The sequence below is a fragment of the Phaenicophaeus curvirostris genome, chromosome 12 (genome assembly GCF_032191515.1).
Source record: "Phaenicophaeus curvirostris isolate KB17595 chromosome 12, BPBGC_Pcur_1.0, whole genome shotgun sequence".
Classification (NCBI taxonomy): Eukaryota; Metazoa; Chordata; class Aves; order Cuculiformes; family Cuculidae; genus Phaenicophaeus; species Phaenicophaeus curvirostris.
In genome coordinates, this window is record NC_091403.1 from 21,039,622 (window position 1) to 21,059,311 (window position 19,690).

Sequence of the window (19,690 nt, forward strand, 5' to 3'; positions counted from 1 at the left end):
GGCTCACTGAGAGCCAGGCAGAACTTGCTGGGAGCCAGGCAGAGCTCGCAGCGCATCTTTTCCTACCGCCCTTCCAAGTGCCTGCGAGGGGACCAGCTGTTTGTTTGCAGAGCGCTGGTCTCTATTGGAGATGGTTGGTGTGTGTCCGCCCAACGAGGCAGCAGCGCTGCCAGCCGGTCCTCATCCACAGGGATGCTCACGTGCAAAACCTTTCCCCAGTCAATAGCTGGGAGGTGGGGAATAAAAGGTAAAAAATCACCCTGCTTCAGTTGCCTGGGCTTGTGTTTCGCCCCATAGCAGCATGTGGGAGTCTCTCCGGCCATCCCCGGCTCCTTGTGGCTGTAGGCTGGGATCTTTTGGAAAGTGCTGCCTGGGTTGGATGGAACAGCACTGAAATTGGAGCAGGATCCAAAAATGAAGTGGGAAGGCAGCTTTTAATGTGTGCCCAGCCTTTTCCTTTTTACAGGATTAATGTCATATGATGAATAAGTGAACATTACTTTCTATAGGGCTTTTAGACTCGAGGAGCCAGGGTGCTGAGTGTTTTGTTGGATATCATAGGATGTTCCCATAACAACTTTTTGCAAAGGGTTGAAATACTATTATTTCCTTGGGTTTTGCTTTCTCATTCATCACTGCCACCAGCAGCTGTTTACATTTTGGAAGTATTACATCAATATTATCACAGCACAGCTCTTCTGCTTTAAACTCTTGGCATTTCTCGCTCAGGCAAAGAGGCTCGGTCATATGAAGAGGTCTGAGGGCAAGTGCTGATAATTCAGAAGAGGGAGGGGTCTGCAGAGCGATGCAGCCCCATAGAATCACAGAGTTCTTTGGTTGGAAAAGACCTTTGAGGGACTATATAGGTTAAACTGGTTTCATGGAACAGTTGAGTAAGACCCCACTCCCTTTCCACCCCAGTTGGGGGGCAATTCAGACTAATGGGAACCCCCCAGGGATCTGCAGCCAACATGGAGAGAAAGCAGGAGGGGTCTGATGGGCATCGCTCAGGAGCCTAGAGCATCTCCTGGGGTTTCTCCTTTTGCTTTGCTGCACAAGAACTGTGGCCAGTGCAGAGAAACCCCTGGCGAGCAGCCTTTTAGCAGGAGCAGGGAAGCGGATCCCCATGAACCTGACTTCCCACTGTTTTCCAAGTTGGGGTGTTTGAGGCAGGAGGTGGCTGCCGCAGCTTGGTTCTCCATGAACTTTAACTTCTGAACTGCTGTGCTTGAGCCCTTTCTTACTTAGTTTAGAGAGGGAGAGATGGCATGAGGCCCAGGAGCCTTCCTCTGGTGTGATTTTTCCCTTCTTTCCTCCAGAACCCTTCGAGCAGGCTCATTCCGGTGATCTGCTTTCAGACAACTTCCCTGGAAACTGAACCAGGATGCAAATGTCAAGATTATGTAGGCCTTTTGTGATTAATTATTGGGTTTCTCCATGAAAAGCCAGCTCGGCTTCCAACTGCATGGGAGAGTTCAGCTCCCAGGCAGGGATTTCCCCTGGCGCGCTCAGTCTGCAGCCCCAGCCTGGGAGCAGGAGCAGAGAGGCTGCGGCTTCTGCTCAGAGCATCCACTTCTCAGGGATGCCTCCCTCTGTGATCTGGTTGCTCTGCTTTAAATCTCACGCTTCCTGCCCAAGCTTTATAATATTTCCTTTTATTCCTAAAAAAAAACCCCTAACTTTTTAACTTTCACTGAACCAGAAATGCATTTTGTTCCCTTCAGTCAATGCTGTCCCCTGAAATTCTGGTTTTTGCTCAGAGTTATATAGGAGAAAACCAGCTGGGAGATGTAGTTAAGAACTGAAAATATCTGTCAAGCAGCGTTTCGCTGGTGGAAGGAGACCTGTACAAACAAGCTAGAAAGCATCCACGTCTCTGCGCTGGTTTGGATCCTACTGCTGCTTTGATCTCCCTTCCAGACATATGTCCTCTCCTGCCTGCAGACCCCAAACGTGTATTTTCAGGAGGGGAGAGTGGAGAACAAAAAGAAACTGGATCTCCCAGACACTCTCTCTCATCCAAGAATGTCTCGAGCAGAGCTTATCTCCTTCCTGCAGACCCCAAACTGTCTGACAGACACTCGGTAGGCAGAGTTGTTGGTGTTTGGACCCATCTTAAAAGATCTTTACTCGCAGTTGGGTTGGAAGAGGGACAAAAAACTCATCAAGGATCTTCTCTTGTTCTTCTGCTGCAAGGGGAGAGGAGCTGGCTCTGCAGCGCGCAGACCGCTCTGGCTTTGCTTTCCTCCTGGTTCCAAGGTCGGTCTCACTGAGCTTGATTGCTGCAGGTAGCAACCACCCTGATTGGTAAACAGGGCTTGGGCTGAAGGGCAAGTAGGGAAGGACCTCCAGGGTCACATCTGCTCTCTGAAAACAAACCAAAGACTGCATTTCTCTTTCCCATTTGGAAAAAGTGGAAGGAAGGTGGTGGCTGGTCCCACCTCCCCAGCTGGGCTGCGTCTTCTGGTCTGCGGGTGCTCAGGGCTGCATCTGAGCATCTCCACGGTCAGAGCTGATGTCCTGCAGGAGCTGCCTCCTGGGTACCTCCTCCAAAGGGTGTCTGCAGCCCAGGAAGGAAGATGTTGGAGAAGGAAATCCCACCCTGGGAACATCGCTGTGCTTCAGGTGTTTTGCACTGCATAGCTCAGCCCAGGGGTGATGGGGCCCTAAATGGCAGTGGTGGCTTTTGGAGGTGACAACTAGGGATACTGGTCCAAGGGCTGTGCACGGTGGGAGCACCCAGTCATGCCCAGGGACAGCCCTGGCACAAGATGTTCAGTAGCGGTTTTCCTGCTCCTTCTTTGCTATTTGCTTCCCAACTGGACTCTCCTGTTTGCCCGTGCTGGCAGTGATGAGCTGGGGGAACTAAATGGTGTGACCATGTGCTCCAGTTGTGTGACCATGTGCTCCAGTTCTGTGCCCAGCAGCATCGGAGCAGCTTCCACAGTGCTGTGGACACCAGAGGTGGCATCTGAAGGGAGGTGGAACCTGAACAAAGGTGATTCCCAGCTGCACAGGTGACATCTGCGCAGACATAGCACTCAAGACTAGGTGGCAACTGAGTGGAAGTAATGTCCAAGCAGAGGTGGCATCTAAGCAGAGGTGGCACCTGAATAGAGGAGGCACCGGGCAGAGGTGTCTGGACATAGCATCCATGTAGAAGTGGCACCCAAATAGTGGTGTCACCTGAATGGAGCTGGCACCAGAGAAGCCGTGGCCAGAGGTGGCACTCCACAACCATCATATCTTCCATCCATCACCAAACCTCCATCAGGGCAAGGGACTCCTGGGGGACCCCAGTGGGGTGCTGCAGGGAAAAGATCAGGGTGCTGCCTTGCAGCTGAATTTCCTGATCAGCTTGGTCCTGCTGGGGAGCCGATTCCTAAAGGGTGCCTTGACTGTGCAAAGGCTGTCCCCTCTCCCGTCCTCTCCTGCTGTACCTCCTACAAGTTTTGCTCGTCCCTCCCACTCCCTCCCAATGCTCTCCTTCTGTCAGGGAGCCGGGAAAGGCTGGGGATAAGAAAAGGGCTCTGCAAGCAAGGCTACCAGTCTGGCTGGCTGCCTCCCGCGGATGCTCGGGGCCAGGGAGCAGGGCAGCCAGCGTTCCCATGGACCTCCCCAGCAGGATGCTCCTCGCCTGCTCCCTCTGCCTCCTGCCCCGTAAGTACCCACTCCCCATACTGCGTCCACCCCAGTTCCCTAGGCAAGGGGAAAGCAACCAGGAATAACTTTTTCTCATTTGCGAAATGTGCTGGAGAAAGCCCAGGGTTAATAAGGCTGTTGGAAAAGTCTTCCCTGGAGCAGGAGGGAGGGCGAAGGGGAGTTGAAAGGGATGGAAGGCTTTGATGGGCTCCCAGGAATGAGCAGACGGGCAGCGTGGCATCCTGCCGGCCCCCCTCCTCGGCTGGGCTGCACTTGGAGTGGGATTAGAGAGCAGTTTTATGAAGGATAAGATGCTGGAGGAACAAAAAGCTCCCCCCCACCCCACTCAGAATAAAGCCAGACCCTACCTAGACTTAACATTTGTGACCCACAGGTGGTTTGCCCCGCTGTACATGAGGGGGCTCTGCAAAAGAACATTGCTTGGGGTTGAATAAGAGATGTTTTGGGGCAAGTATTTGGTTTCAAGAAGTGAGCATGCAGCCTCCCTCATATGGCTCAGTGTGTGCGGGATGAGCCCTACCAAGGGCTGGGGTGGGAGAGGGCTATATGCTCCGTGCTGGTCCCTCGCTGGCGCGCTTGGGCTTGCTTCTTGCAGAAAGACACTCCCCAGCAGTGGTCATTTGTGCTGCAGTTACATCTGGCATCCTCCCGCACGCAGCCGAGGCTCGGAGCAGCCAGGCTGGGACCACTTGGTGCTGCAAAGGGGGAAAAAAGAGCTTTTCCCTGCTACTCAGAACGCTGCCACTGGCTCACGCCTCCTCACCAGCACGCAGCGCTTCTGCCACTGCAAATATTCCTGAACATCCTGATGGAAAAGCACCTAGGGTGGGAGGATCTTTACTACTTTTGGGGTTTTCCCCCTTTCCAATTGCTTGATCCTTTAAAGCGAGCCACGGCGGAGCTTCCTTTCTGTGCTTAATAGGGAACATGTGTGTGCGCGTCGCATGGCGGCAGCGAGCGTGGAGCTGCCGAGGGTGATCACAGCAGCGTGGAGACGGCCACACAGCCCCAGCCGTGCTGACGTGGGCAACCGTGTCCGTGGGGTGAACTCCCCTTTAAAGAGATGCTGCTCAGAGATCCATGACGGTTATCGCGGAGTAGGGATGTGGCAAATCAGCGTCTCTGCCCAGGGCTGATCAGAAATCCTCTTAGGTCGATGATGGTTGTTGCAGAGTAGGGATGTGGCAAATCAGCATCTGTGCCCAGGGCTGATCAGAAATCCTCCACGTCAGCCTTTCTGCCCACGGGTGTTTCTACCTGTGCCTGGAGTGGACAGTGACGGCAGCGTGGCTGCAAGAGAGGGGTTAATGTGTCCAGCACTCCGTGGTGGTCTCTGGACCGGGATGCGTTGTGGCTACTGGTTGGTCTATTTTGCTGAGGTCTAGTGCTGGCGTTTGGCCATCCAGACTAAAAGCAAGTTTCCACAATGTGTGGAACCCCCTAAGGCCCTGGGCTGAGCAGAAGGGGCTGGGTTGGGATGTTCATCCGTGGAATGGTCCCTTCGCCACCTGGGCGAGGTGCCTGTCCTGGGGCAAACTCTCCTCCTGCGTCAGGGGAGCCTCCTGCACTCTGTCCCTGCTCTTGCATCTTCCTGCGTGCAGCCTGGGAGTCCCCAGAGGCACTTGCTCGGTTATTCCTTGTCAGAGCCCAGGGAGGAGGCAGGCATTGTCAGCAGCTGGCAGACACTTCTCTCCCAGCAGGAACCTTGCAGGAGCGCAGAGCGGTGCCTCCATGCCAGCCCATCCTGGGACAACCCAAGGTATCCCTAAACTGCAGATCCAGGCAGCTCCTCTTCCCTCAGGCTTTGGTGTAAGGGGTGCTGAGCCACGGCTTTTTAAAGTAAATACATTCTCACCAGTTCACCTGGTTGGTCACTGACACCGTGCACTGGAAGGGAAGCTGTGACTTCCAGAAGGAACCAGGGAGGATGCGCTAAGATGCCGTAACTTCCCTTGTGTCAGCCCACGTACCTGTTTTTCTTCTTCAAGAGAAAGCTCCTTCCCTTCCTAAAGGGTCACCAAATGGTAAAACCATTATGCTTGTTCCATGGGGCACACCTGGGATTGTCCCAGGTCCCAAGGGACCCTCCAGTCCAGGCTTTCATGGTGGACACTCAATTTTGTGTGGGTGCACAGCCCCAGTAGTGGAGTAAGTGACCCCTGCCTACCAGCTGCCCATCCACCAGCCAGGGAAGTTTCAATAAACAAACCCCTGAAGTGCCAAGTGCTCTGAGAATCCAACCCCCTGCACATCCCCCTCAACCTATCACTTTCTTGGTGTCTTCCTGGGAAAGGGGCAGTTAGAGGGCTGATACTATTCCTGGTGCCATTTGCATCATTGCTAATCAATACCCAGGAAATCAATAACCAATACATTCCTTAGGGCTGCAAAACTCGTCTGTCAAAGGCTCCTCGCTGGTTTTCGGGGGTGCCAGAAAGCTGGAATTATGGAAGCCCAAGATACTCGTACAGCTAATGCGATGGGGTGTTAGTCAGAGATTTTGTGGGTACTCAGGAATGTTACAACACACGAGGCAGCGATGACTGATCCTCTGTTCATCCTCAGTGTTCCCTGGCTCTTCATCCACCACTGCAGGAGCCACCAAACCCCAGGTTGTTTCCTAATAGCTGATGGCAAAAGCTGGCTTTGAGATAGCCACCTGGAGAGGGATTCGGTGCTTTCAGTATCTCATTTGGCAAAGAGCGTTTGATAGGAATTAAAGCTAGAGGGAAACACAGGGACACGTGGTTCATCCTGCTCCTTCTTGGGGCCTCCTAGTTTTTGCCCAAATACCCTATATAAAGTTTAAACTTTTTCTAGTTAAGCCAAACATTTCAATTCTAAGAAAAGAAATTGTAATGTGCGTGGCAGATGGGTTGCAGAGGAGCATCCAGTGACACTAGAGCTCGGGTGGTGGTGGGGAGGGGATGCCAGGGGTCCCAGTGGCATCCCCAGGGGTGCTGAGGATGTGTGGGTCAGAGCAGCAGCGCTGGGGTCCACGGACCCACTGCCCCATTGCAGAGGTCACCTCACCTGGGTGGGCTCGGGCAGTGAGAGAGGAAAGGAGAGTGAGAACAACATGGTGAGTTTCAAAGTGCCCGATTAAGATGCTTGAACCCGGCATGCTCCAGGTTTTTAGCAAATGTGAGCTTTTCACCCCACCGCATGCTCCTGGGCTCCTCCAGCCAGCATCTCCCTGCAAGAAAGCGGGAGCTTGGAGCACTAAATGCTGTTCTTGTGTCCCTCTCACATCCTTCACCTTGGGTCACTTGTGGTGCCCTCAAGCCCTCTATCTCCTCCCATGCCACATCAGGGACCTGCAGCAGCCTGGCAGTGGGCAAAGCTGCCTTTGCCCTGGGGAATTTGGCAGAAAAGCCCATGTGGACCCAGCCATAGGATCCCATGGCTGAACTCAGCCACAGCCTTTGAGATGCTTCTCCCACCCATGTTGCTGCCCCGTGTTGGCTCGGCCTCTCTCCAGAAACCCTGTCCCAAGCTGTGAAAGTGCTGGAGGCCAGCAAAACGGGCTGGGTTTGCACGGTGCTGCGTTTTCCCCATAGTAAAATAAAAATAAGGAAATTCTTCTGGCAGCTCCATCCTAAATCATAAAGGTTTGGAGCAAAGGCAGCAAGCTAAAACCTCTCGCAGCAGCAGAAGCAGCTCTGGGGCATCACAGCAAGCACGGCTGGGCTGGTACCTTCCTCGCATCCCTTTGCCAGTGGTGAATCCCGATACCTGCCTGAAGGATGCAGGCAGGAGGAGGGTTCTGGGGCCCCAGGAGCACCCCCCTTCCAGAAGTTTCCCTTCTATGGAGGATTTATTTTTATTCTTTTTGGCCAAAAAGGTGGCTTTTTTTCCCAGTATTGTTTCCCAAATGTGTTTTGCTTTTTCCCTTTTCAATATTTGACCTGAGAAGAATCAAAAGTTTGGACTCAACAGAAGTTCCAGTTCAGAAAGGAGGTATTTGAGGCTTCCTGACTTGGCTGCATCGCAAGCAAAACATGTGGCTTTTGGTCACTTATTTATGACAGTGATGTCATTCCTGACAAGAAAATGAGACTCAGTTCTTCGGGTTGCTAAATCTTTCTGGCAGCCTCTCAAAAATCTCCCATTAGTTTCAGCCAGATTAAATATTCTCTGATTGGGTTTTTGGTTTTTTTTGTCTTTCTACCTCGAATGCACCCACATCTGCTGGCTTTCTGAACTTCCTCTCCTCTTCCATCCACTGCCTGGAAACTTCCTTGAAGATCATTTTGCTTTCCCAGCAGGAAAACTGCTCAATGCAAAAAAATCAGAAGAAATCCCATCGCATCCTCTCTGACGTTTGCTCTGTGCCCAAGTGATGAAGATCCTCCTGCATTACCTAGAACTGAATTTTGCTTGAAATACTTCAAAATTCCCCTCTTCAAAAGGTCCCCTTCTTCCAGCCAGATCCAGGGGGTCTCCCCCCCTCACCAGTGGCAGTGATGTGATGCCCTGGGATGCTCCCAGCTCCCTCTAACCTCCCTTCTTCCTTTGCCCATCCCTCCTCCCAATGGTCTTCGCTCCTCCTCTGGGTAACAGTTAACTCAGAGGAGGTTTTAATTTGTTTTGTGATGTCAAATGAGGTCAATCTACCACAAAATATTCTGGCTCCCATCCTCCCCACACCATCTCCTTTTTTTTCTTTTTCCCTGCTTTCTAGAATTTCTTTTTGTAGGATTTTGAAGCTCCTTACCTCAGCTTTCCTTGGAGAGATTCCGTGATTCTTTGCTTACAGAGCCAACGTTGCAGATCTGTTCCTATGACTGCAAAAAATTAGCTTTATCCCTAACATTCCTACCTATAAAGCACTTTCCATCCTGAATTTTTCTGCCTGGGAAGAGGCATTCCCGGCCTCTCCTGTTGACAACCCTTTTAGACCCCTATAAATACCAAACGTGATCCTTCTGCTGCTTTTAAAGCCATCCTTACTCGGAATGCCAGGATCTTTTATTTGCAATCACAGCTACTTTCTGCTCAAAGTAAACCTATGGGAAAATGCTATTGTAAATTAAAACACCTCCCCAAGGAGCCATGCAACATTTGCACCCATGGCATGTTTGAGCACGATGCTGGCCTGAGCCAAAATATATGTATCCCTGGATAAAGATGGGGATATTGTGGGCTGGTACCTGCTGGGTATAGGATATAGAATCATAGAATCATTAAAGCTGGAAAAGACCTTTGAGATGACTGAGTCCAACCATCAGCCCAACACCACCATGCTTACTAAACCACGTCCTGAAGTGCCACAGCCACACATTTTTTTAGCTCCTCCAGAGATGAAGGCTCCAGCACTACCCTGGGCAGGCTCTACCAGTGCTTCAACACCCTTTCAGTAAAGAAAACTATCCAGTCTGAACCTCCCTTGGCACAACTTGAAGCCGTTTCCTCTTGCCCTATCACCTGGACATGGACCATGGGATATGGGACATATGTCTGCAGCATTTTCCAGCTATCAGTAATAGAGGCTACAAAGCGTATGAGCCCTCTAGCTCAGAGAGTGCTCTTCCCCCCTGCCTGGGGTTAGTCTTTGCCCCCAGCCAATTTTGCCATTGAAAGCACCCAGAAGGACTGTGGGCACAATTCAGGGCAGCTTCTGCACCCATGGATGGGTCAAGGGGCATCTCTAAAAGCCTCAAAATGCTCCAGCCCTGTAGAGACTCATCCAGCCCTTCCCCAATCCCCTCTCTGCCTTGAATCCCAGCTGTGACTCTTCGGGACTGCAAAACCCTTGGGGACAGCTGGGAGGGATAGTGGGTTCCAGACCAGGCACACCTTTTTTATTTTTTTCCTTTACAATAAACGAGAAACAGTCTTTTGCTTTGGTAGTAGAGGTGGGCACCAGCTCAGCAGCCCCAGGGAGGACATTAGTACCTACCAGGGTGAAGCCCCTTTGCAGGTGGGCTGGGGAAGGGGGCCACCCTGCAGGGCTTGTGCAGCTGTGGCCTCTTAACCCTAAACGAACCCACTTAAAGCTGCAGGCGTGGGGCTGCTTCCTCCCTATGGGTTCAGTGCTGGAGAGAGGAGTGCTGGGATGCTGCAGGTGAGGTGGGGTTGGGGAGCTTTGGGTCACACAAACTCTTCTCCGGCGTGGCTGGCTGTAGGAATGCTGTACCACAGAGATCCTGTGATGGGGTAAAAACACCCTTGCTTCTTGTAGGACCCTCCTGGGGCATATTATACATTTGGAGGTGTGGCATTCTCAGGATAGTTGAGGTTGGAGGCACCTCTAGAAATCATCTTGTCCAACCCCTTTCAAGCAGGGTCACCTGGAGCAGGTTGTCCAGGGTTGTGTGGAGTTGGGGTTTGAATATCTCCATAGGTGGATACTGCACAGCCTCTCTGGGTGACCTGTTCAGTGTCTGAACAACCTTAGTCTTTTCTCCTACCATCTCAGCGCCTTGACTGATGACAGGATCTTTCTTCTTCTCTCTCCAGGGTTCAGCAGCACCTTCAACATCGACACCAAGAGGCCAAAAATCATAGCTGGCTCTAAGGAGGCGTATTTTGGGTACACGGTGCAGCAGCACGACATTGGGGGAAAGAAATGGTAAGTGAGCTGTGCACCAGCCTCTGAAGAGTGATCAGAATCAACTTGCCTGAAATGATTAATATCTCCTCCTGCTCTATCTAGCCACCAGTTTGGGGTGGACAGTGCTCCAGCTCCAAGGAAAACCAAGTTTGTTCTTGGTGATGCTGGTGCCAAGCCAAGTAGAGAATAGAAACCTTCTTTCTCTCAAAAAGAGGAGATTCACGTGTGCGCTAACAGCTTAATTTGTGTTTGATAGGCGTGTGTGTATGGAGGGTGAAGTGCTCTGGGTCCTGCCTGGCTGCCTCTCGACAGCAGGTGTTGTGAACAGGGCTTTGGTTCAGGCAGGTTCATGATTCCCCAGGGCCCCCCAGCCTCCAATGCTGACTGGAAACCCATCTCCGTTTTGGGTTGCGGCCATCCCATTTTATATAGTTTCCACCAAAGACCTGTGGTCTGCAGAAATGCTCAGACCTGCCCGTGTCTCTCAGGAGAGCGAGATGACGCTCAGGCAGGCTTGTCTCGGGTTTTGGGTTTCACAGCAGGTTTTGCTCCTTGCCAGGGCTGATTCCCACTGGGAGATCCTGCACAGATGTTGGCAGAGTCCCTTGCTGCTCTCCAGGAGCACATCTGGATGCCGCAGCACTGAGGGCAGCTCAAAAACTCAGCTATGGAGTTGATGGATCTGCTCCACAGGGGGACAACAGCCAGGCACAAGGCAGCAGGCAAATCTGTAACTAATACAAATGGTTACCCCTGAAATTCAAAAATCACATCTGTGCTGCATTCCTGTGAGCTTTGCTGGTGCTGGTTTAGGCAATTTCCATGCCATGTAGGGGCTCTTGTGCTTTTTTTCTCGTGCCTTCAAGCTGCCACCATCACTGATGGTGTGACCAAGGGTTGGCTTTCCTGGGGACCAGCAAAAAGAGGATTTTACCCTCTTTCCCAGCAGGACACTGGAGCAAAGACCAGCTCTGGCTTATTTTGGCCCTTCTCACATCTCTCCTGCTAATATCAGGCAGGGCGCAGCTGTAGTTTTCTCCTCTGTTGGTTCCCCTGCATTAAAAAAAACCGATGTTATCTGCACGGAATGAATGTACGTATCTACATAAGTACAGCATGTCTTTGAATATGCAATTATGTAGTATAAAATGTCTATTAAATATGTGTACACAGTTAAAAAATGCCACCATGACTCACTCTGGTTAAAAGATAAATGACTGAACAAGCAAAACATCTATAGTACAAACCAAGGATGTACAGAGAGAGCAGGGTAATAATTGTGCCGAGCCTTGGCCAACCCCAGGAGCTGGCAGCAGAAGCAGAGATGCTAAGATGAAACCCCAGTTGCCAGTAAGGCAGAAGCCAGACGAGTATCCTTCAATACCATCCCAGAGGAGCTCAATAAAATCCCCTGAAATGCAGAAGAGTTCAGGGAAGCTAAATGGTTATCTCAGAAGAGGGGATCGTATAGGAGCGATGGTTATAACAACGTGCAGAAACCAGCTGCCAAATACCAAGTATGGAATCTGAGGACTTTGGCACCTATCCTTCAGTCTCAATCTTTTAATGCTGCTTTTGGCTAGCGTGGATGGATTTAGAAGGGTTTCAAACCAGCTTTTACATGTATTTTCAGATGGATGGATAGATAGATAGATGGATGGATACGTATTTGAGTGTACACACACTTTACATATACTATTCTCTAGGTATATTTTTAGTTGTGACAATTTTCTTCTTTCTAATCTTCCCGGGAGGGAGCCAGACCGTTTGCACCTGGGGGCTGTAACTGCAACCCTGATAGTGGAAAATGTGGGAGGAAAGAATTCAGATTATTAAACACAAGGGGGAAAAAAACACTTGGATGTATAGTGCTCAAAAAGCTCCTTGATTCATGGGGTGGCTTTTCTCTCCTCACGGTCTTCCAGAGCAGTGAGTGGCTTTCAGACCTTCCTCTCAACACTTTTGCTCCCTTTTTCATTAAGCTGGAGGTGCAACCCAAGTGCCTTCTCCAAGTTTGTGATTGGAAAAAATGACAACAAGCTACCAAAACTCATCCTAACGTGCACTGTAGCTTCATGCAGAGCAGCCAGGCAGCGGCTACGCTGCCCCGAAGCACTCCCTGTGCAGGCACAGCAAGCAGTGCCTGGCATGACAGGGTCTGAGCATCCCAAATTCCCAGGGCTGGACACCTGAGGGAGGTTTAGGTGGGATATTAGGAAAGGTCTCTTTGCTTAAAGAGTGGTGAAGCATTGCAAGAGGCTACCCAGGGAAGTGGTGGAGTCACCAGCTCTGGTGGTGTTTAAAAAACCATATCGATGTGGCACTTTGGGACGTAGTTTAGTAGGCATGGTGGTGTTGGACTGGATGATCTTAGAGTTCTTCTCCAACCTTAATGATTCTATTCTAAAATCTCAGGTGAAATTGGAGCTCCCCATGCTCCTGTGCTTGGGGTAAAGTGGTCTGGAAGGCCTTTTGGTGGAAGGACAGGTAGAAGGACTCTCTGCAAGACTAGAGATGATCGTGGTGTTGACCTGAAGGGGTGACTTGGCTTGGAGTGTTCCTCTGTCCTGAGTCATACTTCGATTCATGCCATTTGGGAAGGGAATCTAGGGTCTAAATAACATGAATTCAGGCATATTTGTTGCTGTGGAGAGATTTATTTAAGCAAAACGCTAGTTTTCAAACAAGTAAAGAGTTTCTACAAATGCATGTGGGACGTGTGTCCCTCAGGCGTGGAAGCTTCCTTCCCCGTGCGCTCTCTCCTCTATGTGCATGCGTGTTTGGGGCAAACACAAACCAGAATCACCTTGAGTTTGGGGAGACGGTGTTCTTAAACATCTAAACTTGCGTAAAAAAGGGGAAAAAATAAGTCCCTTCCATCTTTTATCTCCCCTCTTCCAGTTGCGTTTCTTGATTGTTGCCTGTTGTCCCATGAGCAGGAGCTATATCATTCCTTAAGGAAGGACAAACAGACCCGTTCCCTCCTCCCATACATGCATGGGAGGACATTCCAGCCACTGGCCTCAGCTTTTCACTGCCACCCAGACAGCCCAGTTCAGAAGCAGGAAAGGGGAAAGGGGCTGGGTGTTGGTTGTGCCACCACGGGGCAGATGGCAGCAGCCGCGATGCTCCACGCAGCAAGTGCCGGGACCGCTGCCCCGTGTTGGCTTGTGTCTGTGGATTGAAAGCTTCCAGCTATGCAAAAAATGAAGCTTGAGAACTGTCTGTGGAAGGAAAGCCTGGGAATAAACATCCATTAGCCTTCAGAAGTCATAAAAATAATAAATATAGCGTTCCTGAGCTGGCTGAGGCCAGAGCTTCGCTGATGCTGCTGGCGAGGTGGCACGGCTGTGGAGCGGGTCCCAAGCTGCACTGGCAGGCAAATGAGGTTCATGGGCTGAGAGTCTTGCATTTGGGGTGCTGGATGCTCTCTGGCTGCTCTCTCCCTCCTGAGCTTGTGTCTCGTGCTGCCCCTTTGCAGCAAAGAGATGCTGCAAAGCCTCGGTACGGGGTTTGACTCCTTTGAACAGGGGGGTTGCAGTTCCCCACAACCCTCAGCAAGATCTCATCCTTGCCAGCACCCCAGGGTTAGCCCCCACACTTCCAAGGGTGCCCAGAGCAGGATAGCCCTGAGCCCCCAGCTCCGTAACTTCTCCAGGCACAGACATGACGTTTCCAGTCTGAGCAGGGCCAAAAGGAAAAGGAGGGGGAGAAGAGAGAAATATCTGCTTGGTGGATTTAAAGCTATAATTGTGCTGATCTGGAAAAACAGTTAAAGGGTTTGCTATTTCCCTACTACTGCAAGGCTTTCTTGGCTGTAATTCTCCTGTGGCTTGGCCAGTACCCGAGTGCTTGGATTATTTTGGTGAAAGGGTACAGGACTGCAAAGCATTCCTCTGGTGCAGGGATAATGTCTGCTCCTGTCTCTCCCTCCCAGCGCGCTGGGGCTGCAGGCATGGGCTGACCGCAGGGTGCGGGATGCTGTAGCAGCCCTCCCCATCATCCCTGTCCAAGGTTTGCCTGTTTCTGGCACACATAGGGTCTTTCTGAGCAGAAAATCATGTAGGCTGTGTTATTGGCATTGCTGGGCTCCTTGGGGCTGCTTCTGCTTGGGCACGTTCACCTTGGAGGGCATGGAACATCTGACATCCTGGGGCAGATGTTCCTTAGCGTAAAACAGTGCAGTTGTCACAGGCTCTGGGGTTGGTTTGCATCAGCCAGTGAGCCCCTTTCATTATTATTTATTGATTTATTAAAAAAAAAATTGGTCTAATTGGAAAAATAGGTGTAGTCTGGTGTTACTCTCCATAGGACCTGCAGAAAACAGGGTCTCTTAGGAGGATGTTCCCTCACAGGCAAACCCAGTCTGCACCAGAAGCTCTCAATTGATGCTCTCTATGGTTGATGGCAAGCTGAAAGAGGAAGGGAAAGTTCTGCCACCCTGCCCAGCCAAGAAAGCAAAACCACAGTCAGTATTCTTTCCCTCGAAGGACCCAACAGGAGGCACGTGCAGAAATGGTGAATGGGGCTGCACAATAAATCTGACAGGCAGAGAGCAGCTGCACTGCAGTTTCTGGGCTCCTGGGTGTCCCCACAATTCCATCCAGATTTCCCTGCAGGAGACAGAAAATTTACCTTTGCTTGCTGTGATGCACGGAGGGGCTTCCACCTCTGAAGTGCACCAGGATTTCAGACTGAAGGAGACCCATTAAACACCACAGAATCATAGAACGGTTTGGGCTGGGAGGTACCATGAAGGCCACCTAGTTGAATCCCCCTGCAGTGAGCAGGGACGTCTTCAGCTCAATCAGGTTGCTCAGAGGCCCATCCAACCCAACCTTGATGAGGCTCAGCAGCCAGGTCCATGAGGCATAGAGGGAGAATTGGCTCCTTTGTGGTTTTGTTGCTTGTTTTTGGTTTTGTTGTTGTTTTTTGTTTGTTTTTTAAAGCATCATCATTCCACTATAGGGTTAGCATCTAGTCACAGTCCTAAGATCCCAGCATCTCTGCCATGGTGAGACTGAGGGAGGCTGGAGGCGGGTGGATGGCAGGTCCTGCCTGTGCCACCACAACACGTGTGCTGCAAAATATCTATAGCCTCAGATATGAAGATCACTAGGAAGGGAAGGGGCTTTTGCTCCTTCCTAGCCCATATTATCCACCCATAAAAAGTCCTTTGCAATCACTTCTTCATTAGTTAGAGCTGGGGGCTTGGTGCCCTGGTCTCAGAGCACTGAAGGGCAGCTGGATGGAGCTGTAACATTGGAGCTGGTCACCTAATGGTGCCTCCAATGTGCAAATGTATGGGTGGGGTGATAATGGGTGACTGGGGGAAGCAAGAGGCACCTGTTAAGGACAGGAGGCGCGGGTCAGTTTTCGCTTTGGAACCCTTCAGAAGAAAACCAGAGATTGCGTGGCTGATGGACACATGCAGCCTACACAGAAAATCAAGGTGCATCTCTGATTGCTGCCATGGAAACCCACAGCTGGGCCAAGAATCACTGACAGACCTTGCATGCAGGCACCAAACACCTCTTTATTACAATATCCCTGAGTAAAAGGGAAAAAATTACACCAGGAAGAACAAGAAAGTATCATTACTGCTGACCACAATATTCTGCGAGGTCCTCAGACGTGTTTTGCAACATGCCTGTCATCTGCTATTTTAAGGAGAGCACCAGTAATTTTGCCTCCTGCAATGGGTGTGTAATTGCTGCAGCAGCGCACAGGGCTTGGACCCTGTTTGCTTTTGTGTCATAGTGCTGGATCCCCTCAGAGATGTTCCCGTGATGTGGCTGCTTGGCATGGAGGGAGACTTGAGGATGAGAGGAAACGGCCTCAAGATGCACTGGGTGAGGTTTAGATTGGATAGAGGAAATGTTTCTTTACTGACAGAGCAGTGAAGCCCTGGCAGAGTCTGCCCAGGGTGGTGGGGGAGTCTCCATCCCTGGAGGTGGTCATAAACCATGTAGATGTGGCACTTCAGGACACGGTTTAGTAGGCACGGTGGGGTTAGGATGATGGCTGGACTCGGTGAGCTCGAAGGTCTTTTTCAATCTTAATGATTCTATGAGATGTCCTACTGGTCCCTCCCCAGCCAAAGGAGGGGTTTGGAGACACGCTGTGGGAACGGGCTGTGTAATTAGCAGGATCCATTCCTGTCCCAACCCGGCACGTGGAACTGCTGGGTAAATGACAGTGGTGTTTATGTTTCATTTTGCAATGAGAGGGTTTGTTGTTATGCCGAGAAAACATTGATCGGCCTTTAAAAACAACAGTCAAGGGGTGCTTGTGTGCGTTGGTGGCAGCTTTCTGCAGGCACTCCGTGTGCAGGACAAATAGGGATGGGGACAATGTCCATGTCCAGAAGTGGGTCAGGGTCTGAACCTGGTTGTTTGCACCGTGCACTGCGAGGTCAGTGGGACCCAAACCTCGAAGCAAGGATGTGCTACTAGATGACCGTAGAGGTCTTTTCCAACCTTAATTATTCTATGATTAATGCTAGAGGTTATCTGGCACTCAGCTGCGGATGTTTGTGGGTTTAGGATGCCCCTTGGTCACCCACACACAAGTCTTCTCTGCTTGTGGTGAGCAGAACTGTCCAGAGCAGAGGTTTGGCGAGTACTCACCATGCAAGGTGATGGGGTCTTCCTCCATCAGCAGAGCCATCCTGCATTGCCTGTGCTCTCCAGTGGAGCTGTATTGTAATTAAAGATAAAAATACCACCACAAATTGACAAAGCAATTTGCTAGAGGCCATGTAGAAAGCTGCTGTCAGACCAAAGACTCATTTTCAGGTCCCCCATCCTCCTGTGTCACCATCTCTTTGACTCTGCTGCCGTTCCTGCCTCTCCTTGGGCTCCCACAAGGTATTTTTTTTCTACTGTGGAGGAGAACATTTCAAAGCCCATTTCTCTGTCACACTCCCTCCAAGAAGCCCCAATCCCATTTAAAGTTTTCCACAGCTGAACTCTCACTTTCCTGAACCTCCTTAATCACATCTTCATCCAGTTCCATCTTGAATAAATTAACTGCAATTGAATTTGCCTTGCAGGAGATTAAGTGTCCCATTGATTGAAAAACCCTGTGAAAAGCATAGTTGCTTCTCCATTCCTCTCTAATCCCTGCATTCCCGGATCACCAGCTAGACATACCTTCCTTTCCTGATTGCTTTCCCTTTAATCAAAACATCTTAAGGTTCAAAATGAACTCCGCAATGCACCCAGGGAGTCTGTTGTGCTGGGTAGGGTGGGGTTTGCCCTTTAAAAAGTCAGGAATTTGCTGGAAGCGAAAAGGCTGAGGGGTCTCTGGAGTTGGGGGATCATTGTGCATGTGGGGAAGGGGCTGAGCTGTGTCCAGGCAAAGATGCTGGTTGATAAAGTCCTGGCAGGAGAACGTGCAGGTAAAAGCCAACAGCATTTTAGGGCCAATAGGCAGAAATTCATAGTATTATAGAATGGTTTGGGTTGGAAGGGACACTAAAGCCCATCCAGTCCACCCCCTGCCATGGGCAGGGACACCTCCCACTGGATCAGGGGCTCCAAGCCCCATCCAGCCTGGCCTTGAACCCCTCCAGGGATGGGGCAGCCACCCCTGCTCTGGGCAACCTGGGCCAGGGCCTCCCCACCCTCACAGCAAAACATTTTTCCTAAGATCTCTTCTAAATCATAGAATCATATAATTGTTTGGTTGGAAAAGACCTTTGAGATCATTGAGTCCAACTGTACCAGTCCACTACTCAACCAGATCCCTGAGTACTTCATCTACCCATCTTTTAAACATGTCCAGGGATGGGGAACACACCTCCTACCTGGGCAGCCTCTGCCAGTGCTTAAGAACCCTTTCAGGGAAGAGATTTTTCCTGATGTTTAATCTGAACCTCCCCTGGCGCAGCTTGAGGGCAGTTCCTCATGTCCCATTGCCTGTCACCTGGGAGAAGAGACCAGCACCCACCTCCGTACAACCTCCTTTCAGGGAGATGCAGACAGTGACAGGGTCTCCTCTCAGCCTCCGTTTCTCCAGACTAAATAGCTTCAGTTCACTCAGTCACTTCTCATAAGGTTTGTGCTCCAGCCCTGGGAAGCAGGACCCGGTGCAGGTGCAGGAGTTGAGGTTCCGCTCCCCTCCCTGCTCAGGCAGAGCAGAGGCTCCTTGGGTATTTCCACCAGCAGCCTGATTTTCCTTTTTCTTTGCATTTTTACCCCAGGACGAAAGTTAAAAACACATCTTCAGACACGTTTCTCCAAGCAGAAATGTGTGGGTTTTTTTCTTTTTTCCTTTTGTTTTCCCCATAAGGAGCACATGAAAAGGAAGGCGAGGGCGGGCTTGTTTGGTTCTTATTTTCTGTTAAAGCTTCATTTATTAGCCAAGCGATGACGCGAGGGCCTGTCACTTCCCTCTTCGCTGGAAGCTTTGCTTGTTTAGCATCAGGCTGTGGCTAGGAGGGGGTTGCAATCCTCCGCGCCAGGGGAGATTCGGGGTGACCTAAGGGTGCGTGGGGACTGGGAGAGCGAGGATGGAGCACGAGATGGCTCCCTGCTGCAGCAGGATGCTCCAATGGGATATGGGTGATTTTTTCCAAGAAAAAGAAACGTTTAGAGCCCACGTATACAAACCACAAAGTAAAGGAAGCGGTTTGTAAGCAACCTGTGAGATGGTGAGTAGAGCAGCGTCTCTGACAGCTGCCTTCGGAGAACACTTAGAGCATCCCTCCCACCAGCACTTTCCAAACAGCTGGAAGAGCCTTTTCCCGGAGCTATTAAGTTTCTGTGAGAGTTTGACAGCTTCAGCTAATTAATCACTTAAATTTAACCAAAAAGAGAAAACGATGCCGCCGTCTTTGGGAGGCAAAAGTTCTGTTTCCATGAGCTTCACAACCCTCTTGCCTTTATGGCAGCTGCATCCATAAATATTTGGGCTTTCTTTGAACTCCCAGCTCCGACATAGGGCTGGAAACTGAGGGGTGGGTGGTTTTACCTCATCATTTCCTTGCGTTTGAAAGAAATGCTTCAACCTAATAAGCACTGCTGTTCAGGAATATTTATTAACGATTAGAGTAACACTATTAACATGTGAATATTAATTAATGAGAAAGTCTTAGCTGGGATTTTCCTGTTGTAATGTAGGAAGGGAATCAAGGTGGAGGTGCTCTGAGAAGTTCGTATGATATCTTGTTTAGGTTAAATTCTTCTATTGGAATGGAGAATTTAATAATGAGAACATCATCTTCTAACGTGCCTGAACTTTATTTCTTTTCAAAGTTTTTTTTCTCCCCCTCCCACACCCTTTCATTACATTTTACAGTTTCCACCTCTCCCCCTCTCTGACCATGAGTAAATGGGCTTCAAGAATGTGGCAGAGGGACATAAGCAAACACCTTGTACGCATCAGGGCGAAGGTACCAGATTTCCCTGAGCTTCTGGATGGGGACAGATCCAGACGGTTATTATTTTCCCGTAATTAATCTGCTCA

At 50.4% G+C, this 19,690-nt stretch overlaps 1 protein-coding gene across 2 annotated transcripts in view; it reads left to right on the forward strand.

Annotated features, from left to right (window-relative positions):
* Positions 1–3,484: 3,484 nt before the first annotated feature.
* ITGA11 (integrin subunit alpha 11) overlaps positions 3,485–19,690 on the forward strand; it is a 44,926-nt gene continuing 28,720 nt past the window's right edge. For both annotated transcript variants that reach the window (XM_069866589.1, XM_069866590.1), the window contains exons 1-2: positions 3,485–3,660; positions 10,126–10,237. In XM_069866589.1, coding sequence (XP_069722690.1) covers positions 3,609–3,660; positions 10,126–10,237 — 164 coding nt within the window. In that variant the 5' untranslated portion in view covers positions 3,485–3,608. The remainder of the gene's footprint in view (positions 3,661–10,125; positions 10,238–19,690) is intronic.